Source organism: Seriola lalandi, unplaced genomic scaffold, assembly GCF_002814215.2.
Source record: "Seriola lalandi dorsalis isolate HSWRI2012SDOR001 ecotype SW California unplaced genomic scaffold, Sedor1 jcf7180002054936, whole genome shotgun sequence".
Classification (NCBI taxonomy): Eukaryota; Metazoa; Chordata; class Actinopteri; order Carangiformes; family Carangidae; genus Seriola; species Seriola lalandi.
This window is the reverse complement of record NW_019525488.1, coordinates 69420-80204: the sequence shown is the minus strand read 5'-3', so window position 1 is coordinate 80204 and position 10785 is coordinate 69420. Positions and strand designations below refer to the sequence as shown.

General features: G+C 43.6%; 1 protein-coding gene across 1 annotated transcript in view; it reads left to right on the top strand.

The window, feature by feature from the left end:
• The window catches only part of enox1 (ecto-NOX disulfide-thiol exchanger 1), an 81696-nt gene that overhangs the window by 39894 nt on the left and 31017 nt on the right, over positions 1-10785 (top strand). The window contains exon 4 of the mRNA XM_023393486.2: positions 10101-10223. Within this exon, the coding sequence (XP_023249254.2) occupies positions 10128-10223 (96 nt within the window). The 5' untranslated portion in view covers positions 10101-10127. The remainder of the gene's footprint in view (positions 1-10100; positions 10224-10785) is intronic.

The window sequence follows — 10785 nt, the reverse complement described above, 5'->3', positions numbered from 1 at the left end:
ACCACCCCTCCCCCCTCTGCTGCCTCTCAGGCCCTAAGTGGATTAAATGGATTCGAAACATGAGCCACAGCCGCTCTAATAGCATTGCTTGAATTTTAAGCAATTCATGGTGGATTGATTCAGAGACTAAAGAGCTGCAGCGCAGTAACTGAGACGCTCGCTCAGCTCTGACGCTCTGACACTCGGCCGCCAGCCGCCGCTCGCTGAGCCTCAGATAACGAAGGTCTGAAGGAGAGCGGGGTGGGTCTGGTCTGGAGCCACTGTCACCTGACCAGACCTCAACATCTCTGAGTGTTACGTCATCACTGAACCACATTTAGATATCAGAGCAATGAATCTCTGTGAGGCCACGACTAAGGATTAGTTTCATTAATATGCCAATTATTTTCTTCTTTAAGTGATTAATTAATGACAAAGATATTCAGCTTCACAGAAGAAACAACAAATACTCACATTTCAGAAGCTGGAACCAAATATTTTTGTATCTTTTCATTTCTCAAAGTGATCAATTGATCATAAAGTTAGTCATCAATTATTTTGAAAGGACTGTTCGCTGTAGAGCTAAATCTCTGAGTTAAAGATGCCCGTAGTGTTGGTTTATTGATCCCTGTGTTCACTCAGACTGACTTCAGGTGTGTCAGCAGGTGTGATGTCGTGGACGGATGACGTAGAGAAACAGACAGGAAATGAGGCGGGAGAGAGGGCGGAGCTATGACGTGCTTTTAGAGCCTTAGTACAACAGTGTTAAATGACGTTTCATTTGTGTCACCCAGAAGTGAAAAACTCCAGTTATGAAACTCAGTTTTCACAGAGTCTGTTTGTGCAGCAGAGAGTTTCTAATGAAGAGTGTTTCACAGTGAGACAGAACAATCTGCTGATGAGGACTCGGAGGTTTGAAGCAGCCGACCGACAGACTGTAAACCTGCAGCAGCAGCCAGTGGTCACATGACACTCAGACAAAAAAAGAAAATGAGTGTTTTGTTCCTGTGCTCAGCCTCTGGTCTGCGGCACCGGCCTCTGCGTCAGCCGTTAATTTCCACTTGTCCCTTGCTGATGCAGCCTTTTCACTGCTAATTCTGGGCACCGGCTAATTACGAGTCTCACTACAGGGCAGTGACCTGACGAAGTGATAATGACTGTGGAGGAGACGCAGTCAGTGGAAACACAAACACAGAAAACAAATAACGTGTGAATATCGAAGAGATAATTACCACCTGTCAAAGTCAGCTGTTAATGTGAATTATTATCAACGCTGATTGTACCCTTTATATAACAGCAGGAATATGAAGCCTGGCTGCTAATTAAAGGAGCTATTTCTAAGTTTTTGCTACTGCTACATAGCTAACATTAGCATTATCAGCTGTTTACTGACCAGTGTAGAAGAAACGTTGTGAGTTCAGCATCAAACTTCACCAACCGCTGTCTGCAGTGGTGGAAACAAAAACCAATGTTAACTCTAGTCTCTGTCACGTCTTTCCTTCTACTGAAGTTAGCATGCTAACCAGCTAGCTCCACCCTGTCTCAGCTTTGTAGCCTCCAGTCTGTCCTGACAACGTAGCTGCTCAGCTAGCATCTCAGATATTTACCTCAGCTGCAGAAACAAACCTTTTATTTGAAAGAGCTTTGTGTTCAAGATCTTAGACTTTTATTTCTTATCTCCCCAGTTTTTTAATGTATATTTGATCATATTTTACCAGGATTTCTGAATATTTTCTGAGCTGCTCTAATTTTAATTTGCTGTTAATGAAACATCCGTACTGGAAGTGTTCCATCGAAGTACCTTGATAGCCATCTGTTTTAAATGGCAGAGTGGAAGTGATGGGAAGAAATGATTGAAGACCAACGCTTCCTGCAAATGTTTCATAATAAAAGCATAGCTGGAAAGAAACATATATGCTGGAAGTGTTAGCTGAGATAATCACTTTGCATTAACGTGAGGAAATCAACAAATCAACACATTTATCAGCTTCACTTGATAAACTCAGTTATTGATGGTTTATCATAGTTATTGATCAACTGATCAATAAATTCCTTGTGTTTTATCATAAATTCCAGCCACACACGGCAGCAGCTGTTTTTCCCGCTCACAGAGGAGAGACTGGAACAGCTGTGCTCTGTGATGAGCTCTGTAAAGCTGCCAACATGTTTTCTCTTCCTGTTTGACGGTTAAATGTGAAATGCTCCCCTTCTTTCACCGATCATTACGGGGTGTGAGCCGGCCCCTTTCTCTGGACAATGATTTGATTGGAGCTGATTGGATTAGCTTCCTCGGCTGCAGCCGTCTCTCCCTGTGTGTCGCTGTGGTTAATGGTGCCTTTCTAAAGGCTTTATTAGAAGTAATTTGCTGCAGCCAGCGCTGACTGATATCTGGGCCGTGACCCTGTCTCTCAGCTGAAGGGTAAAGAGGGAGTCCCAGTCACACTGGAAGTGGCAGGCCCTGCTCTCTGCCCATAGATTAGAGGCTGACGCTCTGAGCTGAATACGCTGAAGAGTGACAGGAGTGAAACGACACGGCTCAGTGAGTCCAACCACAAACGTCCCCGAACATCCCTGTGGATTCATCTACTGCATATACACATAATGTTAAAGGAACAGTGAATAATTAACCAACAATTAAAAACCTAAGACGGAGCATTAGGGCCACGCTGAGGGGAAATCTGATCTGATCAGATCTGACATTTTGAGAATAAAGTCTTAAACTTTCAAGAATGAATATTACAAGAATGAAGTCATAATGTTATGAGAAAAAAGTCGTAAAGTTTCCATAAAAAATTTAGAGATAAAAAACAACAATTAAAAACTTAAGATGAAAATCATAATATTACCAAAATAAAATCTATTAATATTAAGTCATTTTACGAGAAAGAAGTGGTAATATTTTGAAAATTAAAAATGTAAAATGTTAAAAAATAAAAACAGAATTTTTAGAAATATTACAAGCAACCAATAAAATGGGTGATAGGACAGTCAGTGTTTCCATAGATACGGAGTGTGCCCCATGAGGATGCTGCTATATACAGTACAGTATGTCATGCATATTCATGTTGAACGTGTGAAGCACACAGCACGGCACACTGTGGCTGATACATGGTAAAAACTAGAACCACTTCCTCATGGTCGTATCCCTCCGCCACTCAGACTAGTGGCTAAAGAGTGTATTGTGAGGTTCACCACCAAAATGTAGTGAGTTCACCCTCGATTCCAATTGAACGTTTTTTTACCAAATTTGATGAAGTTCATGGTGTTACTGAGATACTGTGACACAGTGGTTAAAGATGGTTAAAGGTCGTTTCTGATGTGTTTGATGTAAGTGAAACTCTAGAAAATGAGTTTCTATGTTTCCTGTTGCTATAACAACTGTTCAGCCTGTGACTGTTGCATGGCAGCTGCCTGTATTTCCAGGTTAGCGTAGCATGCAGTGCTGTGAGCTGTAAGAACAGGAACGTGGCGCCCGCTCGGCTGTGAGATTGAAGTGAAGCAGAAAGACACGAGCTCTTCTTCTGCGGACTCATTACAGAGGGAGTCCTGCTCTGTGTTGATCTCCTGGAGAGTGAACGCTCCCTCAGCCTCTGAGTATCTGTAGTCAGGGACGTCCCTGTGACCGGGCGGGACTGCTGCCACGCTCCAGTCACATTCAGAAAGAAGGGGAACTGTGTGAGGGTTTCAGTCAGATTTATGGGTCCAGGTTTAAGATGGACCTCCTGAAACACTGACCAGGAACACGTATTGAAGAGGCTCTCAGCTGCTGATGAACACGACCAGCTGCTCGTCACTCCGTCTTTAGAGCTGCAGTGTTTGATGTTCGTCCACCAGGGGGCAGCAGCATTCTGAAATAACCAGGTTTATTACGTCAGTGCACAGTACAAGTCCAGTGTTTCCTCTCTTTGAGCTCTGTGTTTGGTCTCCACCAGCCGCTGAATCATGGTTAGGTTTTGTTGCTAGGCGACATCTAGTGGTCATAGTGATGATGACAGGAGCGAAGGGACAAGTGTCAGTGACGTGGTATAAAGAGAGACAGAGTCCACGTTAGGAGGAGGAGGAGGTGGACGGATGAACGTGACACAGGAGAGCTGTGTTCGATCCCCGTTTGAAACCAGCTGTTTATGTTGTTACCGCGACAACAAAGATTGTCTAACATTGAGGAAGTACCGACCCCCCCGTGAACATCGACCTAAGGTTCAGTAAATACCTGAAGCTGTGACCTGCTACATGTTCACAGTGATCTGACTAGTGAGAGCTCAGAGTTTCCAGATGTAGCTCCTCCCCACAACATGACGAACAAGAGCTAATGCTGTTATCATGGGGGGGGGGGCACTGGGCAGTGTTGGCTTGTTTGTTTCTCATTAGGCCTGAGTGTGTGTGTGTGTGTGTGTGTGTGTGTGTGTGTGTGTGTCTGTGTCTTTGTCTGTGTCTGTGTCTGTGTCTTTGCCTGTGTATGTGTATGTGTGTTCTCACAGTGTGAATCCATCGTTCACTTTGAGTTTATCGTTGTGTGTTTGTGTCCAACTGAGCATTTCTCAGTATGCAAATATGAAGACGTGTGTGTGTGTGTGTGTGTGTGTGTGTGTGTGTGTGTGTGTGTGTGTGTGTGTGTGAGAATGATTCAGAGATGTCAAGTGAGCTCATGAATAATAAACAGGACATGCATCCAGCTGTGAATATTTCATGGTGCGTGAAAGTGAGCAGAAACACTCAGAGAGTTTGGCAGCGTCCAGTCGTCGTTCAGACGGAGGAGAGGACGAAGGGATGGAAGAAAAACACGGGGGGGGTTTTTGAAGAAGTTCTTATTTTAACCCAAATCATGATCTTTACCTAAACCTAACCAAGCCAGGGCTGTTATTAAAGTAACCATGGCAACTTTGGGTATGCTTCTCTCAGTACAATCGTGTGTTTATTATGGTTACCATGACAACCAAGGTCCCATACGCATGCTGCCATAGGGGCGTCATTTCAGGAGACACTGCCATGGGTCGTATTCTGAGGGTTGAAAAAATATTATATAACCACACAGATTATAATATATATATATATATATATATATGTTATTCATGTTACTCATTCAGAGGATGATTTTAAGTGTCAGATCACTTCAGTGAAAACACTGGACAAGCAAAACCTGCCAAAACCTGTTCTGTTGTCTTCTCGTAATCAGCATGACCTCTGACCTTTATTATAAACAATCATTATCTGTACGTTTTATGTTTGTAGTTTCCAGCTCCAACAACTTCCGGCCGTCTGTTTCCAACCTGACGTTTGACTGAGGCGTTTCCTGCCGCTACATCAACAAATCAACTAAACTAGTTGATTTTATGTCCAACGTTTATCTAATGATAATATTGACTGATGTGATGGAATTATAATGTAAAGAGCTAAAGGAATCTTGTTATGTGTTTATAATAATAATTTATATAGCACCTTTAAAAACACACACACACACACACACACACACACACACACACACTCAAACACACACACACACACACACACACACACAGTAAAAGCAATAGGCAACATGGAGATGATAAAAAGAGAAAGACAATATTTTTCTAAAGTGGCTGGAGCTCGTTCGGACTCTCGGACATCTCTGAGGTCTGAGCTGAGAACAGGAAGTTGACAGAAGAAGAAGAAGAAGAAGAAGGTTCAGTCAGTGGGAGGAGAAGTCTGTCAACAGTCAGAGCTGGTGCAGACACAGAGAACACATTGCAGAGGAGGTCATCTCCAAGTGTGTGATGGTACATTACACACACACACACACACACACACACACACACACACACACACTCTCCTCATCATGAAGTGAGCAGCAGAACAAAGAGACGGCTCATAGCTGCAGGTGTTTGTTTAGATTTCCAGTAGCTGTCTGATACACACCATTACACACATGATTCTCACCTGGATCGACTGTGTGTGTGTGTGTGTGTGTGTGTGTGTGTGTGTGTGTGTGTGCAGCCCTGCAGCGTCTCGTCCTTCTTTACATAAGCCCTGAATCAACCTGGTTTCTGAGCTCATCTGATCTCCGCTCGTGTCTCTGAACTGTTTCACTGTCACGTTTTTGAAGCAGTTTTATCTTCTTTACGTTTCAATAACTGAAGATTAAACATTAATAATCACGAAGTTGAACCTGAACCTGAACCTGAACCCAGAGCAGAACCATGAGCCAGTTTAAAGAAGCTGGAGTCACGACAGGTGGAGGTTGTTGTGTTTCAGTCGTGAGACATTCAGGAGCAACATGTTGGTGATTTAGAAACATTTCCTCACGGCACTGACGGAGAACTTGATGTAGATCTGGTCTCTCGTGAAACCACGTCCACAGTCTGTGGACGTGGTTCGTCTTTTATTTTCAGGATGAATCTTAAAATAAATCTGGTTTCCTGCTGCAGAGTGAAGCAGCTTTCTCAGCTCGTCATAAGCCTTCGCTTCATCCTCCACCCCCCTCCTTCATCCTCCACCCCCTGTATCACTGGGGACCTCATTCTGCCTGCAGGATGTGTGTGTGTGTGTGTGTGTGTGTGTGTGTGTGTGTGTGTGTGCAGCCCTGCAGCGTCTCGTCCTTCTTTACATAAGCCCTGAATCAACCTGGTTTCTGAGCTCATCTGATCTCCGCTCGTGTCTCTGAACTGTTTCACTGTCACGTTTTTGAAGCAGTTTTATCTTCTTTACGTTTCAATAACTGAAGATTAAACATTAATAATCACGAAGTTGAACCTGAACCTGAACCTGAACCCAGAGCAGAACCATGAGCCAGTTTAAAGAAGCTGGAGTCACGACAGGTGGAGGTTGTTGTGTTTCAGTCGTGAGACATTCAGGAGCAACATGTTGGTGATTTAGAAACATTTCCTCACGGCACTGACGGAGAACTTGATGTAGATCTGGTCTCTCGTGAAACCACGTCCACAGTCTGTGTTCCGACACTGGAGGACGCTGACGAGACGTAGACGGCTGCTGTCCAGTCAGTCTGTTGTCTGTGTTCAAAGGGGTTTAAATTCAAATCTTCTTTTTCCTCCGAGAACGTTTTTATGGCACGAGTCTGAACGAATGGGTCTCATTGGACAGTTCCACTCGTGGACAGGTGACATTCAACGTCAGAGGCCCAGTGTTCTGCTCTGTGACCTGTGAGGAGTCCGTATATCCAGAGGGAACATGAATGTCCCTGAATGTCCCTGAACATCTCTAAACGTCTCTAAATGTCCCTGAACGTCTCGTCTTTTATTTTCAGGATGAATCTTAAAATAAATCTGGTTTCCTGCTGCAGAGTGAAGCAGCTTTCTCAGCTCGTCATAAGCCTTCGCTTCATCCTCCACCCCCCGTATCACTGGGGACCTCATTCTGCCTGCAGGATGTGTGTGTGTGTGTGTGTGTGTGTGTGTGTGTGTCTGTGTGTGTGTGTGTGTTTTTGTTCTTGTAGCTTTGTGAGGACTCTGACAGTGGAGACACTTGATCAGGTCTTCAGCTCCTCACAGTCCAGGTTCAGGTCCAGAACTGGTTCTAGGCTGGATTCAGGTTTATGAGCATGTGTGCGGGTGATTGTGTGTTAATTAAAGCAGGAAGTGTCCAGAATCTCGGCCGCTTCCTGGTGTCAGATGTGACTGATGATGGTGGTGGGGGGGGGGGGGTTTATCAAACATATGCAGGGTTTAATTTCAGTGAAACAATGTACAGATTGAATTAATAATAATTATTATTAATTATAATTAATAATTATTGTTATTAATATTAATGTTGTATTTATCAGCCCAGTTTTTGAGTGATGGGTCCTTCATGAACACATAAGTGACAAAACAAAAAGTGTGACAAAGTTTACCTCGTTGTTATTGTTGTAACCATGACAACAAAGATTGTCTAACATTGAGGAAGTACTTTTTTTTTTTGTATATTTTATGCCTTTATTGACAGCACAGTAGAGTGACAGGAAATGGGGAGGCAGAGAGGGGGAATGACCTGCAGTAAAGGACCGTCTGATGCGGGACTCGAACCGGGGCCGACTGCAGCGAGGACTGTGGCCTCTACACATGGGGCGCCTGCTTAGACCACGACGCCCCAGGAAGTACTTATCTTAACCCAAATCATTTCCTAAACCTAACCAAGCCATGACCGTTATTACAGTAACCATGGTGACAGAGGTAGGTATGCCGCTGTCAGTACAGTATGTGTGTTTATTATTGTAACCATGACAACTGAGGTCCGACACGCCTGCCGCCACAGGGAGGGAGACACTACTCTGGGTTGTATCAGAGGGTTGAAAAAAAAAACAACTATTCTTATTATTATTATTATTATTATTATAAAAATCCCTGAAAACAGTTAACATCCAGGTGACGGTGCCCTCTAGTTGTCATAGTAACCATGGTGTTTAGGTTGAGGTCAGATCAGCTGAGTTTAACAGTAAATACTTCACAGACGTGTGTTTGAGCCAAACTTTAACTGTATTTGTTGCTTATTTACTCAAACATGTTGTTTATATAGAGAATCACTGAAGATGTGTGATGACAGCAGCTTCACTACACAGACCTGACGTGTAAATATACTTTACATAACAGCATCATTTTCTCAACAAGCTGCAATCATCTGCGTCTGTGTTCAGTTCGCAGCGTCCTGATAAAGATTCCACTTCCTGGTTTCTTCTTGTTGTTGTTCTGCGTGGATTCATAGAACGTGATTATTCCTCCATTTAGGACCAGACTCTCTCTGGAGACCGTCCTGGGTCCATCCTCCGTTTTCTTGACCTGATTATGTTGCTGTGGGTCACTGAGGGTTTGTGTCTCTGGTCGCACAGGATCTGAGTTTATATACTGTTTAACCAGTGATGAATAAAAAACCCAGACGACGGTTTAATCCTGAAAGGATCTGATCCAGTGTGAATGCCTCATCTCCTTTTATACAACACAGGGAGGGGTCAGAGGTCAGATCAGTTACTGAACATTCAGAAAGTTTTTTGTTTGTTTGTTTTAAACCCAAAATCAGAAAAAAAAATTTAGTTTTTTGTTTTGCCATTTTTTATTGTGAAATATTCAGTTTAATATTCATGATGTCTGCAGGTGAATCACCTCTAAAACCAGAGATCTCATGAATTAGTGAACATTCAGGCAGTTTTTCAATTTCAACCAAAAGATTAAAAAAAAAAACGGAAACACGTTTTTTATTTTGAAATATTTACCTTTACTTCCGCGTCACTCAACTACCTTTTCTTTATTCCTCAAGTCAACAAGGAAAAATGAAAAATTTGCTAAAACCAGATATGAAACATTTGTTCAATTTTGATTTTGTTTTTCATTTCTTTAATCTGACAACAGAAACCGTTTTTTCATCTTTGGTTTAAAACAAAAGAAACGTAAATAACCGCCTGAAAGGTCACGGACCCTGATCTGATCACGGTTTACATGAACTATGAAACTTAAAAGCTTTGTGGGTCGGCGTGGTCCATCCAATAGTTGTTGAGATGTTTCACTCAGAACCATAAAACCTCACGGTGGAGCTGGAGGATCAGCATCAGCAGAATTTATCCTCTGGGGACCGTGACTGTACAACATGTAAAGACAGTCTGTCAGACAGATGTAGAGAAAGTCCAGTCTGGACTGTTCTGGACTCTGGACTGACGCAGCTGAAGGTTTGTGTTTAAATGTGGACATGAAGAACCAGTGCTGAGGCCACGGTATCAGATCTAAACAGGACCTGGTCTCAGTGGACACCAGCAGCTGAGCTGTGTCCTTGTCCGACCTCTGCTGATCAGTGATGTGGCTGCAGCTGACTGCGGCCTGTCAGACAGAACTGAGGGATTTCAGATCCACTGAGCTGCTGTCACTTTGTCCCTGTGATGTTTTCCATGTGGCTTCGACAGCTCGGCTCAGCGCAGGGGCGGGAAAGTGCTAATGAGCAAGACGCCAGCCCTCTAACAACACACATCAAGGGTGTGTGTGTGTGTGTGTGTGTGTGTGTGGGTAAGCAGCTTTGCTAACTGTGCTTCTTAATTGCCTAAGGACTTCTTCTTCTTGGGTTTTGCGTCAGGTCTTGACTCGATGATTCATCGTCGCTCTCAAGGATTTTTATATTTTCTGACTCTGCCGTCGTCATAACTCTTCACCTCCTTTTTTCCTCCTCCTCAGGTGGAGTGACGACGGTGCTCTGACTGGATGAACCCATCCCTCCATCCCTCCGTCAGCCAGAGGAAGGATCTGATGAGAGGACTGCAGAGAGAGGAGAGAACAGACCTCCTGCTATGGCCAGTGGTACAGAACAACATTATAATCCCACTTTCAGAATGATATAATCCCACATCCAGAGAAGACGCTGCCTCCTCCGTAGCATCAGGACAAAGTGTGTTTCAGCTAACGTGGCTCTACTGCAGCAGCAGAGATACTGTAGATCTACAGCCAATTACAATATGTTCATTAGTGAAACAACAGATGGACACAACTCAGTCACTGAAAAGTCTGGATTCTGATTGGCTGGAGGGTTTAACTGGACTGGTTTCCTGTGTTAAAGCTCCCTCCAGTCTAAAGTGTCCATGTGTAGTTTGATTACAGAGTCACAGGGCTGAGGATGATGATGTGACCTTGCAGCTGTTTGAAGGTGAAGACTGTAGATCTGTTGGTTCTGTCTGATCCATTAGAACCACACCATGTTATTAATGAACAGGTTCTGATGTAGGAAAGCACCGACCTGAGAATTCTCCTGAGACATGTTCAAGTGACTGAACATCCTGATGATGGAGGAGTGAGAGTGGGAGGGAGTTTAATTAGCAAAATGGAACCCCGCCCCCCCATCCCAGTCTTTGACATATGTCTCTTC